Raw genomic sequence first — 24,636 nt, 5'->3', positions numbered from 1 at the left:
AAATACTTTAGCTATATAATAAAAGGGTTATTGAACTTATATTGGTGAATATTAGCACTCGTTAGCTGTCAAAATGCACTCACAAGCTCGTGCATTTTGACAGTCAACTCGTGCCAATATTCACGTCCAATATAAGTTCAATAAACCTATAATATATATATATATATTTGTTTAGCAGTAGTTGATTAATGGAAACCATCGCAATATGATGAATTCCATATAAACCATGTGTTACTTCAAGAAACCAATTTCTGATCATGTAATGACTAAGAACAAGGTACGATTGTATACATAACAAGAGGCCCAAGGGCCTAGAATCGCTCTTCTGATAAATTGTACAACCCCACCATTTCTATTCTTAGCCTCTTAGTATTCTAAATCTTTAGTTAAATCGTAAGAATTCAAAAAAAGTAGGTCAATGTGACCTACTTTTTGGTTTACACATTTTGAGAAACCAAGAAATATCAACTGACAAAGTTTGATGATTTTAAGCCAATTAGTATCTGATTATTGAAATATAGCTGTCAAATTCCAATCGTAGGTCATGGTGACCTACTTTTTGGTCGAAACCCTTCGAACATGCAAGACCCATTAACTGACAAAGTTTGATGACTGTAGGTCAAATAGTATCTGAAAAATATAAATATAGCCGTCAAATTCCAAAAGTAGGTCAAGGTGACCTACTTTTTGGTCGACACACTCCGTAGACTCAAGATGTATCAACTGTCAAAGTTTGATGATTGTAGGTCAATTAGTGACTGAAATATATCTGTCAAATACCAAAAGTAGGTCACAGTGACCTACTTTTTGGTCGATACACTCCAAAGACTCAAGATGCATCAACTGACAAAGTTTGATGATTGTAGGTCAAATAGTGTCTGAAATATAGTAATTTAGCTGTCAAATACCAAAAGTAGGTCATGGTGACCTACTTTTTGGTCGACACAAACCGAAGACTGAAGACGCATCAACTGACAAAGTTTGATGATCCTAGGTTTTACAGTGCCCAAAATATGCATCTAAAATTGAAAATGTGAAATTTGAATATCGTAAAATTCAAAAAGTAGGTCACTGTGACCTACTTTTTTTTATAAATATGTTTCAAGGCCTCAAGATGCATCAACTTACAAGATTTGATGATTCTAAACCTCTCGGTATTTGAAATAACAACTTAAAATATATCTATAAATGATAAGCCATAAAATTCAGAAAGTAGGTCACGGTGACCTATTTTTCAGTTGACGCATTTCAAGGTCCCATGATCCACCAACTGACAAGTTTTGATGATCATAGGTTTCAAAGTGTCCAAGATATGCATCAAAATTAATTTTAAAATAAATACCTGCAAAATTCAAAAAGTAGGTCACCGTGACCTACTTTTGAGACAACTTGACACAAGGTCCTAAGATGCATCAACTGTCAAAATTTGATGATCCTAGTCCTTATAATGACTAAAATATCAAAGATTTAAGGAAATATTTATTTAGGTCAACTTTGAAGTGACCTTGACACCACGCCCTTTGCCCCAGGGTAATGACTTGAACATTTTTAATCTACAACATATCCTCATCCTTATGTGTAAGTTTGGTGATAATCTGCCAAGTGGTTCTTGAGAAGAAGATTTTTTAGCAACCACTACTTTTGTTTGTATTTTCCTGATTATCTCCCCTTGTTAAAGGGTCACATCCCTCTATTTAGTATGTATGAAAGCCCTTGGGCCAATGATACCCTGTAACAAATTTGAAAAAAATTGGCCAAGGGGTTCTTGAGTTATAGCCCTTTTTCTAAAAAGTTTACGCACACCGCACAAATGGCCATAGCATTAGCTCTTTGAGCCTTCGGCTCAGAAGAGCTAAAAAGGCCCCAAAAATTTTCTCTCTATAAAATGTGTCTGGAATTAACCTTAATCAGCATTTTAAGGAAGTAAAATATATGCAAGGTATACTATGTCAACAAAATCAGAATGATATTCCTAAATGGATAGCATTATGACATCATGAATAAGACATTTCCCACCTTTTTCTCAAAATAAGCCTGAAAACTGTCAAATGTCATACAGATTATTGCTCAGAAAAAGATGTGTGCATTTGTCGAGCAAAATGAAAATGATGTATATTGTGTATTATTTTACAATGAAAAATATGCTTGAATATGAATTTGCTCGACGCATGCGTGGTATGTTTTCTGAAAGGTAAACCACCTGAATTTGTGGATATTTTCATTGAAAATGGCATTTTTGCAATTTTATGCCAACTTCAAGCTCTCGTTATATGACACAAATCATTTTGCTGATCAAACTGAACGAACAGGCGCGTAGCCAGAAAGAAAATGAAGTGCACGCAAAGTACAGCAAGGGGTATGGTGGCCGCCTTGAGACTGGGGCCTAGGGGCGACCTCCCGGAAGCTCCTGGGCTTTACCAATGAAATCCCTGAAGTATTTTTTGTTCGTAGAAACTGGGTTTCTTGTCAATTTCCAAACCAAAACAAATCACAATTTTTTTCTTAGGTGTTTCATTGTGCCAACTCACCGTGTGTACTTGGACTGACTTTACTGTGGGGTTTTTTTTTTGGTTTTTTTTTTTTTTTTGCGAATTGTATTGTCCGTTTTATATTTCATTGTTTTGGACTTGTGTATATGGTAAATGTTTCTGATAACAAAGAATATACTAAATCCGTGTACTACATGTACATATATAATATACATTAAAATCATATTGAATATGATGTTGAAAATTTGAAATTCAAAAAGGACTAACTTTGATTGAATCGACATGATGTTGATTAAAATTAATAGTTCCTCTCTCAAACAAATAATGTGTACGCAGTCGCATACTTGCGTATAGGCAGCTACGCGCCTGACGAATTTTGGGTTTGCTAATCTATTCCTTATTTGAATGCCAGGGTTTGAGCTCCAAGTGAAATCATCGATATTTTGGGCCAGATGACTTTAGAAACCGTACCTACTTCTTTGTAATTCCCTCTGAAATGCTCAATTTCAACAACAATTGAACATTAATGAGGGATTTATATCACATTATCATACATGTTGAAATGAAATACTACAAGATGCAAAAATAAATTTTGAAACATATTCTTTGTCCAATTTCCTAACTATTCTGGTAAGTTCAGTGGATAAAAGCATTAAGCTTGCAATATATAGGTCAATCGCATCCAAATCCCACAGAGGCCCTAATCTTTTTTCATCATGATTTTCCACTAAAAATTGCAATTTTTTTTGCTACATGAGGCAAAATTTTTAATTTCCAAAACCACAACTTCATTATACATTATCTTATATTTTTGACAATTTTCATTGAAATGTTATATGGTATATACCTCCATAAAAAACCACCCACCCTAAAAAAAATTGTAAATAAACAGAAAAAGCATGGTATGAGCCTAAATCATTGCTGAGAATATGTACATGTAGTGGACGGATGTAGGATATTCTGTGTTATCAGTAACATTTACCATATAAACACCAGGCAAAAACAAAACAAGAGGCCTATGGGCTATAGTGCTCACCTGAGTCACATTGCCCCATATTTGGCCCAAGATTTTCCTTATATCTTTGCATGTAAAACTTTGATCCCCTATTGTCAACCAACCACGCCACCAGGGGACATGATTTTTACACTTGAATCACATTATGTCAGGAAGCTGCTATGTAAATTTGAACTTGTCTGGACCATTGGTTCTTGAGAAGTAGATTTTTAAAAATTTTCCCAATATATTCTCATGTAAAACTTTGATCCCAAATTATGGCCCAAACCTACCCTCAACGGCCTTGGTTTTTATAAACTTGAATCTGCATTGTGTCAGGAACCTACCATGTAAATTTGAACTTGTCTGGTGCAGTGGTTCTTGAGAAGAAGAATTTTAAAGGGAAAGGCAACCCTAACCACATTGTTGCTTTTATGAATTAAGTATTACCTACTGATATCATAAATGATAGTCTTTAATTAACAAAAATCCATGCTTAATGATTAAATCAATATTAATCAATCATATATTTTAAATTACCCGCCGATAAGAGAGCAGCCATTGAAGTTTAATTTATGTCACACCGTTGGTTCCGGTTTATTCCATCAGCAATACTGTAAACATGACAAGTCACGAAAACAGTTAAGTTTGGAGCCTTATAGATTTGAGCCCATTCTTTCGCAAGAAGAAATTAAGAAAAGAAGACGTTCAGTCGAGTCGAAGACCAGGCAGACGGTACATTTCTTCATACAAATGTCTCGAACCTCAACTTAATTGTTATTATGCAAATGATGGATCCACAGGTTACATAGTCTTTTCTTTTAAGATGACTTGGTTAGGTCAGGAATTTCAACAATAAAATCTTTTTCACATCTCCCCTTGGTATTAGTCTAATTAACTGCTTGACAGGAAGGCATCATCCTATTTATTCGTAAAATCTGCCACATGCACATCTTTCTCATCAAAACTGGAACAGACGGTATGATGTTAAAATGACTGATTTTTGAGGTCTTGAATACAAAAGAGTTCCACATCAAAGTCACCTCTATAGATGGCAGGAATTTCAATTTTTAACGTTTTCAAATTAGTACTGAGAAGCTTATCTAGGCCATATATCAACAGAATAATATGAAAAAATGTTATCATATGATTAATGCTATCATTTATCCTGTAAATTTTTTGGGGTTGCCTTCCCCTTTAAAGATTTTTTCCTATATATTTGCATCTATTCCCTATTGTGGCCCCACCATACCCCTGGGTACCATGATTTTCACAAACTTGAATCTGAACTATGTCAGGAAGCTTCCATGTAGATTTTTAAATGACCCAACCCAATTTTAGCATTTTTATGATTATCTCTCCCTTTGAGGGTGGTATGACCCTTCATTTGAACAAACTTGAATCCCCTTTACTTATGAATGATTTTTTACTAAAATTGGCTTGCTGGTTTTGATCCGAAGAAGATTTTAAAAATTTGTCAGTGTATTTTCGCAATCATCTCCACTTGGAGAAGGGCATTGCCCTTCATTTGAACAAACTTGAATTCCCATTCACCCATGGATGATTTGTGCCAAGTTTAGTTGAAATTGGCCAAGTGATTCTGAAGAAGAAGATGAAAATGTAAAAGGTTTACGACAATGACAGACAATGGAAGATTTTGATCAGAAAAGTTCACTTGAGCCTAAGTGAGTTAAAAAGCAGACAACACAAGTCGTAAAACAAATGTAAAGTCAGTCTACATACTGGTGAGTTGATGTTATACAATTTTCGTGAATTCATTTTGTTTTGAAAATTGACAAGAAACCCTGTTTTATGTGATTTCATTGGTAAAACCCATGAGCTTCTGGGGGCTCCCCACCAGGGCTTTGACCTGAACCCACTGGGGGCATCAATGTGGCCTCCAGATCCCCTGCCATACTCTGCATACACTACATTTTCTTTCTGACTACACGTCTGAGTGTGATTTTACGTTAGTATTGCGCTTTTGAACACCACTGTAGATCCACCCTCCAATACACACTGCTTTAGATCGAACTAACCTTCATCATCGTGAGGTTGAGAAAGAAGTGGTCTGTCTTCATCCATCATTGGAAATTCGTGGAATAAATCAAATCTGTATATTTCTTAAAAACTTATCGCACACACAGAATGTTTACGGTGTTTACAAATTACACTGCACTTTGACTGGTTTCGTAATCGTTTTATGTAAGACTATCAGTTTCTTAATACATACCGATTACAAACAGATTGTTAATGTTCTATATAATGACAATGAAAGAAATGTTTAAAAAAAATTAAATAAATAAAAACATCAGTCGAAAAATATATGATATAATGATAATCGTCCGATCTTCCCCGACAGTTGAAAATGAAAGTACACAAGCTTCCGCTAGCTGACGAACGTTGACGCTTAATAAATTCTAAGGCGAAGTCCGAAAAAGATGGTCTCACAGATCTTTAAATATATCATATCAATTTCAGAGTGCACGACACAGTTGCTTTTCGAGCTAAATCATAGAGGCAAGCGCACATTTTCCCCGCATCCTCAGTTCAGCTGATCTGCTGAGAATCACGAGAATCACGAGAAGCTGTAATAGTGAAACTGGTATTGGTAATTTTTCCCGGATTCTACAGCAGGGCATTTCCGCGAGAAAAAACAAATTAGAATAAAATTATTTTAAAAAAATGATAATTAAAAAAAAACAAGATTTAAAAAAACTGAAATATTTTTTTCGTTCCCGGAATCAGCCAAGTGGTTATGAACAATCAGAAGCATGGCATAAGATGGCACTAAAAAAAGGTTGTACTTTTTAAAAATATTCATCTCCTTCCCCTCTAGTTTCGCCAATGAACAACAACAGTAACACACATACACAAAGTAATAATAATAATAATAATGAATAAATACATAAATAAATTAAATATTTAAAAAAAAAACACCACACCAATTATTTAATTTAGTTTAATTTATTCATATTTTAGGGGGGGGGGGGTGTCTAAAATTCTTGACAGGCTAAAAATACAGAAAAAAAGATCTAAAAGATTCTTTTGCCCTATCTTCAAAATTCGAAACTGTGATCTTTTGGGGGTGGAGTGGATTAGTCTGTCACTATGTATTCAATTATTCATCAGGCAGTTCAACTACCATTCTTACCATTTTTAATACTACTATTAAAAAAAAAAGTGGGGGAGGGGGTCAGCCAATATATCTTACTTTAAGTTGCATGTGAAATTAACTACCTTTTGCATGTAATACTAGCGCAAAATGACTCTACGTGCCTGTTTTATAAATTATATATATATATATATTCAAATTTATATATATATATATATATATATATATATATATATATATATATATATATATATATATATCAGCGGAGTATCCCCCCCCCCCCGTATATTCATGATACAAATATTGAGTATTTCCATTGCATATTATATTATTCATTTATATTTGTACATACATAACATAATGTTTGTGTTCTGGAACTCAGTCCTGTATGTTGCACGTTTGGGCCCTAATTTGGGATAAATCATCATATAATATATATAAGTATATCGTGCAACAGCACGTGAAAAGTTCACTAGGCCTATATAAAAGTATCGTGCAGCAGCACGTGGATATCTCACGTGCGCATCATTGATGATTGCTATACATAACAAATTCAAATGTAAAAATGATTTTTATAATGATTACTTACATTGCGCAGTTCAGATCTGATATTGCAGAATTCAGTACTTCGTCAGTCTATGGAATGGACTGCTTAAGTAAGGATAGGTCTTTTGGAAACTTAACGGACTCTGATAAGATGCATAAATTAGAACATGATCCAAAGGGAGGGTAGATACGATAAAATGTAGAGGGGTATGTATGTTTAGCTTAAGTCAGATAAGCGGAGGGACTACATTTTTTCCTTTCTCTCTCTCCTTTTCATTAAAAAAAAGATTTTAAAGGCCTATATTGTACTTCAAGTATTTCCTAGCTCCTTTTCAAAGTTGTTTCAATCTGATCCAATTCAAGGCGAATTATGAAAAAATCGAATGTATTTTTATCATATGATGTTAGGTACCTTATGTGACCACAATAGTGATATCAAAATTTCAAATTGAAACTTTTTGGTTTTACGATAATCCTCTCTCTCTCTCTCTCTCTCTCTCTCTCTCTCTGAGAACAAAGGCCAGTGTGCAAGTTTTTCCGCCACCCGCGGCAGAATATGGTGAAAGTCTCGGGGTACAGTAAAACTAGTTTGCGGTACATTAAACAATAAATCATCACAAATAATAATTTGCTGTCATGAACATGGCACATAAGAAATGATTAAAACGACAAAGGCTATCTTTATTACATTGTACAATCTTGTAAGGTAAAAAGGCGTAGACATTCACAGAAAAGCGCAGATGCACGTGAAATGTTCGGGTCATGACGCCTGGGGCCATCCGATTTTATGTAGCACATGTAAATGATCCTAATACACAAAACACATTTATTTGTTGGGCCATTTACCATCTATGTTTCATATATATATGTACACTCTTATCAATTTTCTCCTAGTGATCAGTTTTGGGAGAGTTTTTTTCTTTCAAGTGGTGGGGGGTTAACCTCTTTCTCTCGCTCACTCTCTCTTTCTCACACACACACACACACACACAAACACTGCGAGAGAATGTACACACAAGTATCGACGATTCGACACACCACTGTGTTGCCTTTCCGTGCCCCCGACATAGGTTGTCCGTCAAATTTCTTTTCCGAGCTGTCAATCTTCGTCAAGGGCGTGTGGAGTTCGACCGTTAATCCGGCGTACCCATTGGCTACTAATTTTAGGCTAATTACATATCGCTGTCGGAAAGTGCCGAAGGAACCAATGCGAATTTTTGATTGGCTAATGCAACATCTACGGGAAAGAATCTGGTTAGTTTCACGCTTGTGTAGCCGCCATTTCTATTTAGAGGCATTTTGACTGGCATTGATGTACCACCCCAATAATCCTCCGATGTAGCGGAATTTGTGTAATCAGTGTATGTGTATTGTGCACACTTGCTAATGAATATCTTTAACATTGATTGGGTGATTACTTTCATTTTACATGCAGAGAGCAAACTCAGTGAGTGAAGAAACGTTCAGACAACAGTGAAAAAAAAAAAAATATGGAAGACGGACAAAGAATGTATTCACAACAAGGAGGACTGACTAACATGTCTGGAAATGTGCTGCCTCAGTATAACATGGGACAGGACGAACCGTCAGATCAAAGAAAACAGGAGATAGGGGATATTCTCCAACAAATTATGACAATAACTGACCAAAGCTTGGACGAAGCACAAGCAAGGTGCCGGTACAGGCCTATCTTGTTATTCTCTCCGCTTCCCCTCCCCTAGTTTCTTATTTCATTCATAAAGATAATTCTATACCCCTCTGCTATTTTCCAATTTGAATCTCGACGGTTTTTTTCTCACTAAGTTTTATTCGCTCTTTCAGGAAACACACATTGAACTGTCATCGAATGAAACCAGCATTATTTAGTGTTTTGTGTGAAATCAAAGAGAAGACGGGTAAGTTGTTAGCTGTAAGTTACGCTGATCTCTACTTTCACTTTACGTGTACAGAAGCCTTGCAGCTATCAACAGTCCATGGTATTAGTGGATTATGGTTATCATTGTAGCATGTCATATTGATGGTAGAATTGATACGTTGTAAGATCAATACGTATGCCATTTTAGTTGTGGTCACAGAGATTGTGTCTTGCAGTTGTGTTACAATATGTGTACAACACATTTTATACATGTCAGGAATAAAATAATTTCCCTGTCCTAGTGTCGGGTAAGGGAGAAGTATACCATATTTACCCCTATAACTACCCCTACCTAAAGTATTGCTCCTTCTCTCCATGCTATTTTTCATATGAATTGAAGAATCTTCATATTACCAATATGGACCCCAATGGAAATAAGCCTGTTGGCTTTTTTGGGTTATCCAAGATAAAGGGCAGTATTTATGTTATGTTTATTAAGTGAGGCTAGTGCTGGGACAAGTCCAATCTGTGACTGTAAATGCAAAATGTGATATTATTTATTAGAATGTGTTATTTTATGTGATATTGTGTCATGTCAATTGTTATTCTTTGTCTAACGTACCTTTATCTGAATAAACATAATAATAATAATTACCAAGATAGTGCCATGAGAATCATTTACAGAATAAACTTGATATCATTTTTAGGCCAAAATAAAATATATGTGTGTTTCCAGTTTTCCGACCCTACATACGTTTTTGCTTTGGACCTTAACTATTTTATTGATGATATGCATAATTGTATATTAATAAAATAAGAATCTGGAATTTTTAAACCAGAATGTTTTTTCTTTCATGTTAGAGTTTCTCTTATTAACATTTTGACTAGTATTGATCATCATAATATTTGAAAAGTATTTGTAATGTTGATAGGCCTGTACTCAAAGGGTATCAAAAACTAAAATTTCATTGAAGATGTTTTGATAAAATGAAATGTTTTACGTACCTTCCCTACCTAATTATTGGGGGAAACGAAATAGGAAACACACATGTATACATTTCATTGGGTCTTATTGTCATGTTATTTAGGATTCTTTACAACATCTGTGCTTATTTATATTGTTGCAGTGTTTTGAAGTGGATGGTGTTTTCTTTTCTTTTTTTCACTTTTATTTTGTTGTTGAACAATGTCTTTATTCATGTGTCTTTGTGGTCATACTTGATATGTTTGGAAAAGGTACACTGGAAATAATGACATTTCATAGGAGTTTGAGATGAATGCTATTTAATTGAGGAATAAATTTGATTTTTGAAAATGTATGAGGGTAAGAACTGCAACTCTTCATGCCAGCACATTTATTCAGGTCTTAAAATCACGACTAAAATGGTTGAAATTTCGACTTAAAATTGTCTCTGGCAACCAAAAAGAAAGGGATGATTGCCATCCTGCGACCTGAGTTTTTCCCTTCCGATTTGTGTAAATGAATGAATTGTTTGAAGATGAGATTAATATTTGTACAAAGACAGAATTGTGAGAGAGTTTGGCAAAAGCTTTTAGTTATAACATCTTATTCGGTTCTGAAGCGCTAAATGATTCAGATTATGATGCACGATGGCCGTGGGAAAAAAATTGAAGTAAATTGAAGACTTGTTTGATAAACCGAGGATTACTGACAAATTAGAAAGGAAACATGATGATTTGAAACACACAGCATGAGGAATCAGCAAAGGAACATGAAAAACATACATTCAAAGATCCATGGTTGAAATTATATTCTTTGTCTCGATTTGAAAAGGAAATGATGTCCATGTGCTCCATGCATTGCAAGGCTAGTGTTAAATCTAGGATCTAGAGAGGGCACATATATCATATGTTCAAAAGGGCACTTTTTGTCGCGGCAAGACAATTTCGGGGCACTTTCATTGTAACATACTATGTTAGTAATAGAATGATCATTTAGCCTCTTTAAAAGTTAATACCTGCTGCCTTAATGTTAAACTTTTCAATCAACCTTGTGAAATAAAGAACGATTGTTTATATCAACAAATATTTTATAGAGAAAAAAGGGCATGACATGGTGCCATGCTAGTTTGCTTTAGATTTAATGCTAAAGGCATATATATCCTATGATTGCAGGCAAAACAGTATTAAAATAGGGATCCAGAAACTTTAAAACTTCATCATTAAAAAATCTAAAATAGTTGGTGTTGAAACATTTTATTGTGTTATTAAGATATGGCCACTAAAATAGGCCACCAAGAAATTGAAGTTGGTGGCCAACTGGCCACTTTAAAAAAGAGTTATTTTGAGCCCTGTTCAATAACCACTAGTGCTATCTTAATGCCCTCATATATTTTCTAAAATGAAATTTATTTTATATAATATACATAATATACGTCATTCTACTTTCATTTCTGTCAGAATTCCCGGCCATTGAAATAGACGTATTATATTTATTCAGATTTATACTCGCATGTTCACAACTGCAATGCAATGGCTATCATTATAATTTGTAAAGATACATCAGTAATGCATTGCCTTGGTCACTGCAGTGTAATTATAAAACTTTGAAGACATCAGTTTTTGGAGTTAGCAATGACACCATAATATATGATACCCTCATGTATTTTCAAAAATGAAATTTATCTCTTAAATATATTAACTCTTTTTGTAGAAATATATACCATATTCATCCTATTTAGCACTCGGGATGCTTAAGAATTGAAAGGGGGGGGGGGGTATTTAGTACTTTTTGCTGAAATATTTCCAGATAAATTTTGACATTAAGATGTTAGGCTATATCATTTAGCATTTATGAGAGTTGGACAAAGTTCCAAGGGCATCAATAGGGGTAGGGGTGCTTAATAGGAAAAGTACGGTATTGACTAATACAACCTGAGTGTATATTTTACATTCTACTTTCATTTCTGTCAGAATTTCTGGACTTTGAAATAGACATATATTTATCAAGATTGATACACACATTGTTTACATCTGCAGTATATTAATGAGAAAATGGCTGTCAGTATAATCTGTAAAGGTATCCAATGCAAAAACATGGGAAATATAAATATTTTAACAAATATATCTAAATACTTTGTTAAAATACTGTAAATTTGAATATGTGGTTTTTATTTAGTAATTAACTCAATAGAATCTAGATTAGTGCATATAAACACCAAAACTATATTTGATGATTCAATTGGTACATGAAACAAAAAATACAGAGTCAGATTTTGTTGTTTTTTAAAAAATATATATCTATATATACACACAGGTGCCTCTCAATCAATATCAAGGGACCTTGATAAAAGTTTTAGAGATCGAAAGTCAAGTCAAATCTGGGGGGAAAAGTTCCGACCATTATGGTTCTGATTTTCTAGCAACTGGAGTGTCCATGCATTGTAATATTTGTTTAGAGTTGCAACATCCTGGCAATGTTTAGACTTCGAAAGATTGAGAGTGAAAAACAAATAAAATATGTTTTACGGGACTGATTTCACTTTGAGAGATCGAGAACTTTGAGAGATTGAATGTTCAAGAGATCAAGAGTAAATTTGCTTTTAATGTAGAGGAAAAAATCTGGACTGTGATTTCACTTCTAAAGATCCAAGAACTTCACTGAGAGTCACTTCTACTTAATATTTAAGTAAAATAATAACATTTTCTAAAGAAAATATAACTCATTTTAAGAGTGAAATGAAAGTCACTTTTATGGCATTGATTAGATTCTGTGATGTTTTTTTTCTTAGCTTTTCTTGTTTATGTACATTTGTCAGCCATATAAGCATAGTTTACCTTTTGATTGTTTACACACTGCAGATGAACAGTATTTATTGTTTGTGTCTTATTTCTATGCTTATTGAAGTACAGGATTGAAATTCAGTTTCAGGAAATATTGGACAGTGAACACAGATCTGGCAGCCAATCTAATTCACACATATGAAATTTGATTATGTAAATGCTGTAAAGGTCTGAATTGAAGAAATTAAAAAGTCTGATAGTCTATAAATGACAAAATCCAGTCATTCATGAGATAAGGCTTACAAGGATAGAATTATTGGTTACGTCACTTGATATTCAATTTGCCACTTTCTGTATACAAGTGATTAGAATTGATAAGATCTCGTTGAAAAATAATCCTTACATTTTACTGCAGGAGGGATATCTGCATTTGAAGAGAGTTATGTTGATAAATAGTAGGTGGGGTTGTAGTTTTGTCTGCATCAATAGGAGAAACACAAAATGCAGCCACATTCAAAGATACAAGATCAAATAATGTAATGCAAGAGAAAATGTTGTATGTAACACGTCTTTATCACTTTTAGATGTTCTATTGATTTTTGCCAATGACTTTGCTAGGGCCTTCCGCCAGTTTGCAGTTTTTTTTTAAGGTTGGCTGTCTTCAATTGATTTATGGGTATTTAGATAGAGAACTGCATTTAGCTAGAGGGATTTAATTTCTTTGCACATGCTGTCCAATTTTTCCCCCTTCAGTCATAGACAATTTTTGTTGTGAAGGGTCGTTGAACCACCATTATTTTGGTTGAAAATTTATTAACAAAGAGAGTAATTGAACCACTGTTATTTTTGCTAAAAGCATCGAAGAAGAGCAAGCATTTTTCACATTCTGAGATACTGCATGATAAGTTGATTTAATGTAATTGTGTATATGTGCAATAGAATTATAGAATGCACAGGGCCCATGAGACAAAGACAGTCTTTTCATAAAGTATGCCTCAACTGTAGTATTCGTATTTCTAATTACCACATGACAGTTAGGGTTTATTTGGATAAAAGATGAAAATATGCATGTCTCTGGCAGACATATTTATCTGTAATTCTTTTCACAGTGCTAAGTATAAGAAATTCACAGGAAGAGGAGCCCCCAGACCCACAGCTCATGAGATTGGACAACATGTTAATTGCAGAAGGGGTGGCAGGCCCAGAGAAAGGGGGTGGGTCATCTGCTGCTGCTAATGCCACAGCCGCCGCATCTGGGGGTCAGCCGGACAGTGCCATAGAACACTCCGACTATCGTGCCAAATTGGCCCAGATCCGACAAATCTACCACACAGAACTAGAGAAATATGAACAGGTCAGTGAATGGGTGTGCTCGAGGAGGAGTTCTTGTGTTCCCAAAAGTACTGGTGATTTTGATAAGATCCCTTCATTTCTTCTGTTAAGTAAAGCCTGTTCCATCATTCACAATAAGATTTTTTGAAAGCAGTTATGATAATTGGCCCTCCGGAAAAAAAATGAATGGAAATCTTGTAATTGATGACTTTGATTTGATGTGGTTAAACATTGTACTGTGTGAACCAAGTCCTCCTCTGTGACTGCTGTTTTCTCATTCTGTACTCGTTCATCAGATCTCTTGGAGCAGTGGAACACATGCATATTTTAGCCACAATGACACATTCCTCACTTCAGTTATGTGTCGCTTTGGATTTGATGATTTTGATTTTTTTTCCCCACAGATTTAAAGCTATTTGGCACAAAAAAATTCTTCACAATGTATATTTATATGCAGATTACAAAATGTTCATGTCAAGAAAATTCTCATCTCCTACTTTTTATACATAGTAACATTTTCTATAACTCCATTCAGCATTTATACATTGTACCAATAACTTCTCTTTCTTTATTACTACCAAGCATTTTGTTCCATAATGTAATTTATAAGTGCATATCAATGATTATGAAAAAAATCCAGTAACACTCTTATAATATTGTAACTCTAAATGCAACACTTTGTATCCAAATTGTAGGACCTTGATCTAGTAAGCTTCATGTTATTTTCCCTTGTTGTTTTGGTTTTGGTTGCTATGCTAACCACAGAAACTTACAACATATAAAAAATTTGATTGGGTTTTTAGGGTTTTTTTTTTTTTTTTTAAAATAGAGCAATATGATTTTAATTGAGGGTATATGGATGATAAAAGAGATGGTATAAAGAATGTCAAATACCCATGTTTAAAATCTAAAGGAAACATGTGCATGTTAACTTTGTAATTTTAATCTGTGGTTGGCTTAGTGAGACTAACATCTTGTGGGTTTTTTTCACATGGCAAGCACTTTTTACTTGATCACCTGGATTTAACATTACAGCATAGAATTCTTTCTACTAACAAAATATAACATATTGATGTTAATAGATTTATTAAAACTGTTGATTGGCTGGAAATGTCTATTAATTGAAACAAAGAAAGTAAAAATGATGTAAAACAAATCGAAAGATGGTACTAAAAGATATAATGATCACCTGTTATGGGGAGGGGGGTTCATATTTTCATTTGACAACATTGCAAAAGTAGCTCACAAGTGCATTTCCTAAGTACTTTAATCCAAAATCAATTTATCTTGATCACAGTGTGTTTGATAAGGTTTATCATCTATTCAACCTGAAAAAATAGTTCAGTTGCTAATGTTTCAGAATTTTAATAAGGCTTTCGTTCTTTTCTTACTTAAATCAACAGATTTGTTATGTTCCTGTAATTTTGTTAGTCTAAATAAGAAAGGATAAATAAAAATCACTGTAAATCTATGAGCAAGCAATAAGCTATGAAAGTTTAAGTACTCAAATTTATATATATATATATATATATCAGAAAATCTCTGTATGTTCAAACTAGAGACTAGAAACTGTGTATATGGATTTTCGAAAGCTTAGGCAATAAAATATAAGTACAAAATCTAACTTGTCAATCCTTTAATAGCATTTCATGTGTCTTTTTTATTGATGGCATTTCTTGAAGTGAAGGGAAACTCATTGATGCATGGATAGGAATCAGACAAGAAAAAGTCATTACGAAATGATGTATCTCTCTTTTAACATTTTGTTTCTTTTGCATATATTTACTGTTTTCTTACTAATTGTTCACAATTTTGTCATTTATGTGTACAGTTACATCCTTTAATGTACCTGGTATTTATATCTGGATTTGGTGTCTTGGACTAGAATCACAAATAATAGGAAAACAAATATTTTATTTGCATAATATAATGTATTTCAAAATACTGTTGTGATGATTAGAATAAAATCTTGACTTACAGGTATATAAATTATGCATTTTATATATATTAGTTCTATATACTGTGTTTGAATTTGTGATAATTTTCTTTGATCAGAGTCACACATTTAAGTTCATGATTTAGAATCTCGAGATGAATGAGTAGGTCTTCTGTTGTCACGATGTGGTGACTGGTTAATTTGTGAACTGTTTGGTAAAAGAGAAAATCATGGATAATGTATATTATGATTTGGCATCAGTTATTTTAAAGGTGAAGGCAGTTTCCTCTTAAGTAGTCGGCATGCCAAATTGAATGCTATATTATGAATTAGATGCTTTAAAACATGTTGTAATTGAATGATTTATGCTTCAGTTTGCCTGATATTTATTATTAGTAGATTGATTATTATAAATGGTATGAAATCTACAAATTCTGGTTTACAGACACATTGGTTTTCAATCACAAAGCCAAAGAAAGTGCTCTTCATTTTAAGTTCCACTGATGTTAATGGTAAACTAAAAACATGAAAAATACAAACCAAGAAAAGTTTGAAGAAAAGCAGAATTGTAGACTTCCTACCAATAAAGAATTTTGATTGAAAGATGTTCGATTATTGTCTTCTAGAGCGATGGTTCAGAAATCAAAAACTCGGACTATGAAGCTAAACTGGCCCAGATTCGTCAAGTCTACCAAACGGAATATGGGAAATATGAACAGGTAGCTAGCAAATTCATATCACATAATGGAACAAATCAGATGTCAGTGTGTCTCCATTGGCCATTCATCCGAAAGTCCATTTGATGTGTTGTGACTGGGGGAGGAAGATAAAATGATCAGTGGTCATGGTGATTAATGGCGATTCTGAACTTGAATTTTCTTCCCCCTGTCACAAATTGAAAAAAAAAAAAGGTTTGATGAACAGCTGTCTTTTGTGAATCTTCTCTGTCACAGCTTCTCTGTCTCTTGGTGAAAATGAAGAAATTTCTGTAACCATTAATAAAATGTGTCTGTTTTTGTGGTCTTTGTGGAACTTCTTGCTGTCTTACTAACTTTCAAATCATTGCACAGGTATTTTCGTCCTATCATACACTGAAATTTCTATTTGAAATTTGAAATGTTTCTTGATCACTCTTTTGTATACGAATCTCTTTGTTTTTTTGTTTTCACGTTTTTTTGTGTGGAAAACTATGTGTTGTCAACAGGCTTCTTGTTGTCAACGATCCAGTCTTCGTTTCGTGTTTGAATACACAAAGGTGTGTTTAGTTCTGCTTTTTGAATGATATGTTCCGATGTATACATGAGAAAAACTGCTCTGTATGTACATTTGCCTTTACATTGAAATTTTGCCCTGAAACAGAGGGGAAAATTTTGTCATGTTCATGTATGTCTCAAAAAAGAAAACATTTTGCGATGTAACTTTGAATGAATTTGCTTCTTAGAATTGTTGTGTATGTGACTTGTGTACCTGCATGGTGATAGAAAATTTGTTGACTGCTGACTAGCATGAACACTTTTCATCTTCAAACCAGTTGCATGGTCACTCATCGGTTTGTTAAACATAAACATGTATGTGTGCCTTTATGTAATCAACACTAGTAACTTCATCTCACAGAAACATTGTGAAAACAATTCCATTAATTCAATATGTAGGACTCTGTATACTGGACTCTCTGTCAGTAAGAAATATTTGAATTCTTTTCCTTCTTTTTTTCTTTATTTTCTCTTCATTTTACTATGATTTGAATGAAAAGGTTATGTAAATTTCTAAATCTTGAAGTGTTCTTTTCTCTTTACCAGGCTTGTAATGAGTTTACAACTCATGTGGTCAATCTTTTGAGAGAACAGAGTCGTACACGTCCCATCGCCCCCAAGGAAATTGAGAGAATGGTTACCATTATACGCAAAAAGTTTGCCGCCATTGAGATGCAGCTTAAACAGAGCACCTGCGAAGCTGTTATGATTCTGAGGTCCAGGTTCCTTGATGCTAGGTATTGAAATCTGAAATGGATTTTTTATCATATTTTTCCTTCAACATGTTCAGTATTGAGATAATGTGGCACATTATCACAAATTTTAGATGTTTAGCATTAGTGTAGGGCTGAAATGATACACTGTAGTTTCAGTTTTAATTTTTGTTGTAGTTTGGTTCCGTGTTTGATATATTTTTATTAATTTTAACTCCTTAAAGAAATAGTGATTAGACTCAAAAGTAACTTACTTTGCCTCATTTTTTAATGAAAATTGATGGAGACGGAAAAAACAACGGGTTTGTGCATGTTGAGCTTTTATGTAGAAGTTTAATCATAATGTATCATATAAAAATTACCCATATCACCACCCAATATATCATGAAATAGATCTTTATGGAAAGGGTGTATTGTTTAAGCCTTACATATGTGACTTTTGACAAAACCATATAAAAATTCGGGGTGAAACGATACAGTACCTTTTTGATTCGATTCGATTTTCGATACTTTAGTCTCGATTCGATGATTTTCGATTCGATACAATAGCATGTACCAAATTCTTTATAATGCTAAGATTTTTTTATGTTTCGTTGTATTTATTGCTCTCTGCAAATAAATTCTACATAATGTATAAACGTTTAACATAAAGCAACACTCTTATCACTTGTCCTAAAGCTGAAATGTCACCATACCCAGGATTTAAACATTGGGGGTGCATTTTTCAACTCGACTGCGTCTATTTTGATACAGCAAAGCTTACTCGTATGTTGATTGGGGAATTTTCAATTCCATTGGCTAATCAGAAACCATGTTATCAAGAGCAATGTGTGCGATGATTTTAGAACCGTATCGAACCGAAACAGACCTCGAATAAATCGAACATCGAATCGAGACCACTACATCACGATTCGGTCGCATCGCGATGCATCGTTTCACCCTTAATAAAAATGGATCTGTCATGTTAGAAGTTTGAATATTTTGGAAACAATTTATGTTTGTAGGAGGAAAAGGCGAAACTTCAGCAAACAAGCCACGGAGCTGCTAAACGAGTACTTTTACTCCCACTTGAGTAACCCCTATCCCAGTGAAGAGGCCAAAGAGGAGTTGGCACGCAAGTGTGGAATCACCGTTTCACAGGTCAGTAGGTAGTCTGAATCTCAGAACTGTGTGAGTGAAGGCGTATGAAAGAATTGACATTGAGGGGGTAGCACAGGGATTTTTTTTACCCTTTGAGTCCAGGGGCCATGGCCTTCAAATTTGGGGAAAATAGTGATATTTGATTGAAATTGGGAAATTTGTTTCATACAAATAAATAAGAAAAATAGGGAAAAGTTAACCATTTGATATTTTATTATTAATGTGGCTGGCTTAAACAAGCTTTAATTTTTTGCAACAGAGTGGCACTCATGATGGATGGCCCCTCGTGGCATATTCTCGTAAAGCATCCATGATTTGGGAATTTTTAGGCATCATTTTGGGAAAAACACCTGCTTTTCAGCATTGGGAATGGGGCCGAATTTCGGCCCTCTAGAGACCCTAAAAAAATCCCTGTAGCAGTAAGTGAGCTGTTCATAAGAGGAGTTTAGATCTAGAAAGCAGTTTATCTAATGTCCAAATCTTTGATGCTGGTCTCTAATGTTTCAATTGAAGAAATTTGTTGGAGAGATGTTTTAATGTATGTCAACTTTCGAAACTCCTTGGATGTTTTATTTGGTGTTTTCAAAACTGGATGACATTTTGTCATGGATGTGTTCTGATATACAATGCTGCACATTGTAATGTTTGGGATATTCTTTATTCAGGTCTCTCTCTCTCTCTCTCTCTCTCTCTCTCTCTCTCTCTCTCTCTCTCTCTCTCTCTCCTCCTCCTCCTCCCCCCCCCCCCCCAATAGATATATTCTGTAAGTAATGAATAAATGAGTATATGTATGTAATTTATCTGGACCTCAAGTTTTCAAATCCACTGAAAGTAGAATACTTGCGAAAGAAAACCCAATGATTATGTCCGCACTTTCTAAAGAAAGTTCAGTTATATTACTATTGTTCCCCATCTGTCCCGTTCCAATTCCCATCTGTCACACTATCTTCACCCTCAAATTCCTCTTGTAATTTAAGCAATAGCCAAATAATCATCTTTTGAATATGATTGTTGGTGTCCAGTTGATGTGCAAAAAGGTTCCAGACTTTTCATTTTCATCTTTAGGGTCAGAAATGTTTTTACTACAAATACCATGTTCCCTGAATTCCCCGTACATTATACACAGTAGCCAAATCATCTTTTGAAATTTTGATTGGTGTCATCCTATAGATGTGCAATATAAGGCTTCAGGAATTTTCCTTTTCATCTTGGGGACCAATGAACTTTTTTTTTACTCGAAAACCTTTCTAAAACTCTTTTTAATTTAAAAGGAAGTGTTGATTCATTAAATTCTTTAGTTTCAGATTGTTAATGAATTTATTAAATGATAAGAGACCCATGGACAGCATGCTCACCTGAGCATTTTATGTTTAATTTGATACATGTGCAATTTTGTAAGTTATAGAAAAACTATTATGGCCTATTCAATGGTTATCCAGTACATTTAGAGGCAAAAGCATGTGGGTGTTATTGGTCTTCCAATGGCATTTAGTTTACATATGTTGTACATTTTGAATATATCACAATAGAGCAGGGATCGAAATTAACTTTTTTCACCACTAGCAAATTTTAGCTAGTGGATTATTTTCCAACTAGCAAAATTGAGCTTTTACTAGCATTTTTCAATCGATTACTGTTTTACATGAATTTAAGAAAACTAGCATGTCTCTTTATCAAAATTTTGGGAAAATCTTTTAAAATCTCCTTTAAAGTGCAATAATAAAAATAAGATTGCGAATTCTTTCATTTAAAATTCAATGAATTATCAGACAACATACATGGTGTGGGTCATAGGGTACACTTGTGTGGCGTACTCACTGTCCAGAGATCTACCACCTATTTACAGCATCATGTGGATTGAAATCTTGAAGACTGTTTGCGCCAATTCAAACTATATGTTCAAAACTTTTGGAAATTTCATCTAAAAAATTCTAGTTAAAAAGGAAACCCCGCGAGCTGGAAGTGTTTGACTATAGAGTACAGAAGGACACCGTGTAAACGGTGACACACTGTCATGTGTTGTTTCATGTAGACACGGACGAGATCAATATGCTTGCTATTTAAATCAGACGTCTCTGAGACGTCCGAAGTGTGTATGAAGTAGGCCATCTTCGGCATCACTGACTGAGATGACCTTGGCCTTAGTTATTTATTCGATCCACGTTTACTTTTTCAATACTTGTATATTCATTCTGTAAAGCGTTTCTATGCACAAGACAAAATTATTGTAAACTTCAAAGTAAGCCAATAAACCGAGAAAATCCGGGAAAAAGATCGGGGTTTTTTCATTCGCAAAAAGTTGCGATCACTTGTGATTTTTTACTCGCAAATTCAATTTTTAACTCGCATTTAGCGAGTATTTCCCCTTAATTTCGTTGCCTGCAATACAGTATGAAACTTGCTTTACCAGAATCTTATTGATTTAAAAAAGACAATATGTGCCTTCATGATATTTAAAAATTTTAGTTACTCTAAATTGCCAAGTAAAGTATTAGTGAAAGTATATAGTCAAACCTTTGCTACGAAAAATTTGAAGTTAAGGAGGTATGCTACACCAGAGAAATTTAATGTGGATGAAAAGTGGAGGATATGTACAACAATATTTTGAAGTTGAAAATTTTCAAATTTACTTTATTTTGTCAAAAAATACAGTTTTAATAGAAAGTAATCTGAAAAAAAATTAAAACTCCTGCTAGACTCGAACCTGCGACCTACAGTTTAACAGTCGGTATTCAAACCTACTGAGCTACACGGCTAGGTATTGAAATTGAAAAGAAAAAGTCAAATATTGCTGATATCGATTTTTTCATCCATGTTTTTACAGGAAGTCAGCCATTATGACGATGTAGAGTACTACCTTAAAGGAGGCTTGATACATTGGAATTTTTTTTTCTGTCAATCAACACATGCCTGACATGTCACTCAAGTGATTATGAAATCACACAACTAAAATATAGATATGGTGTTCATGCTCGTTTTTTGAGAGGGAGAAAAAATCTTTGAAAATTCAGATTTTGCAAAGTAGACGATTGATAAAGAGGTGTAAGTCTCCTGTAGAATTAATATCCACTTTTTATTACGGATCTCTGGTTAGTAGTATCTCTTGACTACCAAATCATATACTCACTAGGCATTTTAAAAACAAACACTATAAGCCATAAATCGGGCAGATCTCCAATGTGCAGTCTATCAGGATCTGTCCTGAGACTGAAGATGTGGGGATATTTTGACCTAGATTGGGATAAACTCCAGAAAAGTTTGTATCTATGTATTTTTTCTTGCAAGCAGAGGGATGGGGGAAATATGGAGCAGTAGCAAATCACCTGGGATCTACATATATTATATGAAAAGGAGTGAGAAAGTTATTGCATGGATGGGGAAAAATCACTTAAAAGAGGTGCATAAGTTTCAGCAATGTAGCCTCATAGCTTTCTTGACAGCGGTGATAAAGCACTTTGTTTCAAAAGCCCTGCTTATACACTTGAAAATAGTGAAACATATTTATCAACTTTTCATGTGTATACGTCTCAAAAATGATATAGTTATTGTTTCAATTTATTTCTTTAAATTGGATTGCCTAGCTGGGTAGGTCAGTCTGTTAATGTGTCGACTGCTGATCTGTAGGTCGCTGGTTCCAGTCCAGCAAGTTTTTTCTACTAAAACAGTATTTTAGAGTAAATAAAGTAAACCTGAAAGTTTTAAATTTCAAAATATTATTGTATATAACCTCCACTTTTCATACTTATCAGATTTCTGTGGTGTGTTATTCGTCCTTAACGAAACTTTTCAAAGAATTATTGACTCGTCATTTCTACTGCAAAATTTGGGGAAAGGACTAAAATAGGCTATGCCTGCTGCCCGGTCCCATTCACTTTGTGAATAAAATATAGTTTAAATTGAATTAATGCAAAATTTGTGAATGAATCCAGACTTTACTGTGTACCATCTTTATGTGGAGACGGTTATTTTTGAGATTGATTGGACACCAGTTTGATTCTAGGTGTCCTGATACATGCAGGGAGAAGAGCTGTCTGATACGCGAAACTTTTTGCACATTTTGATGACATTGATAGAACAGTACAGTAATTCATACTTAGATTAACAATCGATCAATGCAAAAGAATGGAAAGAAAAAGCTAGGGTCCTCTTATACAAAGTTTATTTGGTTGGAATAAAAGTTTGATTGTTGAAAGTTTTGTTGGTGCTGTGTTCTGCAATTTTGGTCTGCTGCTGTTTACAGTCGGACCATGTAAACACAAGTGTGCAAGAATAGTGTGTCTCTGTCCAAATTTTGCACCCCTGAGGATGTCTATTAATGAACAAACCCTACATTCATTGCTTTTTTATTTATTAAAGTATCTCAGACTATTAAAAGAACCAACACATCAAGTAATATATTATTAATGAGAAATAATATCACATAAAACATATTGACTAAAAAAGAAGTGTTTACTTGTATTGCGATACAATGTAAAATTTTAACACATGTATATTGAAAGATACCAATATAAATGTATATTGTTACTTTTACAACCCTAATTATGTCCCGGGGGGGGGGGGGGGGGGGAGATATTTAAAATAAAACACAAAAAAAATTTGGGGAAGTACTGGTTTATGAAATTCCCTACATAAGCAGATCAATGAATTTGATTTTAATTATTTAATTAGATTGTTAAATAAGTATATGTTAAAACATTCTATTCATTCGTTCTGCAATTCAGATGTAAATCTACGTGTACTAATATTCCATATACATTGACATCAATTGACATCATGATGCCTTGACATCAATAAAAAACCCATACAACATATATTAACAGTTGGAGATAGAATCTTAGGAGTTTGATCATATGTCTAGCAAAATGATTACAAGCAAAATCTTCACTTTTAGGTAAAAATCCAGTAAGCATCAAAACTGATTAATAGTAGAAGAATTGATTAAATTTATATGTTTTATTAAAACAATTTATTGCAATACATATTGTGATATGGGCATAATGTATTGCAATACAATTTATATTGTGATCCATCTCAACTGTATCATTACACCTAAACATATTGTTGTGGTCTGAGTGCCTGTTCTTCTGTAGATGACTTCTTTAAATACCTGTTCACAACTTAAAAACCTTGTTTATTACTTCTGAGCTAGCTCCATGGTACATGTATGATTTGCATTCATACAGGCAGAAGTAAGACAGTGCAGGCAACAACCTTGTCCAAGCCGAAATCCAATTAACACAACTGTACAGTTCAGATGTATTTCCTAGAACCCTACCATTTTCATTGTGATATATTGTGTACACCTTAGGTAATTGTGACAGATGTGTCGTTGGATCCTGTTGTATTTCTTTTTATTGGTCTGTGTATAAATTTTGGAACAAACATTGTATGTTTATTATGTCCAACATGGTATGGGATCAGGAATTTTTTTAGGGTCTGTAGGGGGCCAAAATAAGGCCCCATTCCCAATGCTGAAAAGCAGGTATTTTTCCTAATTTTTGCTTTAAAATTACAAATCA

The 24,636-nt window shown here is 34.0% G+C and overlaps 2 protein-coding genes across 41 annotated transcripts in view; one reads left to right on the top strand and one right to left on the bottom strand.

The window, feature by feature from the left end:
- LOC125680925 (MFS-type efflux pump MSMEG_3705-like) overlaps window positions 1-6,408 on the bottom strand; it is a 28,379-nt gene extending 21,971 nt beyond the window's left edge. The window contains exon 1 of one of the 2 annotated variants that reach the window (XM_048920733.2): window positions 5,523-6,408. In XM_048920733.2, the coding sequence (XP_048776690.1) occupies window positions 5,523-5,571 (49 nt within the window). In that variant the 5' untranslated portion in view covers window positions 5,572-6,408. The remainder of the gene's footprint in view (window positions 1-5,522) is intronic. The other variant, XM_048920734.2, reaches the window with a different exon arrangement.
- A 1,917-nt stretch (window positions 6,409-8,325) lies between these two features.
- The window catches only part of LOC125680926 (pre-B-cell leukemia transcription factor 1-like), a 25,489-nt gene continuing 9,178 nt past the window's right edge, over window positions 8,326-24,636 (top strand). For 14 of the 39 annotated variants that reach the window (XM_048920744.2, XM_048920752.2, XM_048920736.2 and 11 more), the window contains exons 1-7: window positions 8,326-8,822; window positions 8,966-9,039; window positions 13,853-14,097; window positions 14,771-14,782; window positions 16,638-16,730; window positions 17,811-18,001; window positions 18,982-19,117. In XM_048920744.2, coding sequence (XP_048776701.1) covers window positions 8,635-8,822; window positions 8,966-9,039; window positions 13,853-14,097; window positions 14,771-14,782; window positions 16,638-16,730; window positions 17,811-18,001; window positions 18,982-19,117 — 939 coding nt within the window. In that variant the 5' untranslated portion in view covers window positions 8,326-8,634. The remainder of the gene's footprint in view (window positions 8,823-8,965; window positions 9,040-13,852; window positions 14,098-14,770; window positions 14,783-16,637; window positions 16,731-17,810; window positions 18,002-18,981; window positions 19,118-24,636) is intronic. The other 25 variants (XM_056153825.1, XM_056153841.1, XM_048920738.2 and 22 more) reach the window with 5 other exon arrangements.

Source organism: Ostrea edulis, chromosome 2 (assembly GCF_947568905.1).
Source record: "Ostrea edulis chromosome 2, xbOstEdul1.1, whole genome shotgun sequence".
NCBI classification, from domain to species: domain Eukaryota; kingdom Metazoa; phylum Mollusca; class Bivalvia; order Ostreida; family Ostreidae; genus Ostrea; species Ostrea edulis.
This window is presented reverse-complemented; position numbering and strand designations above follow the sequence as displayed.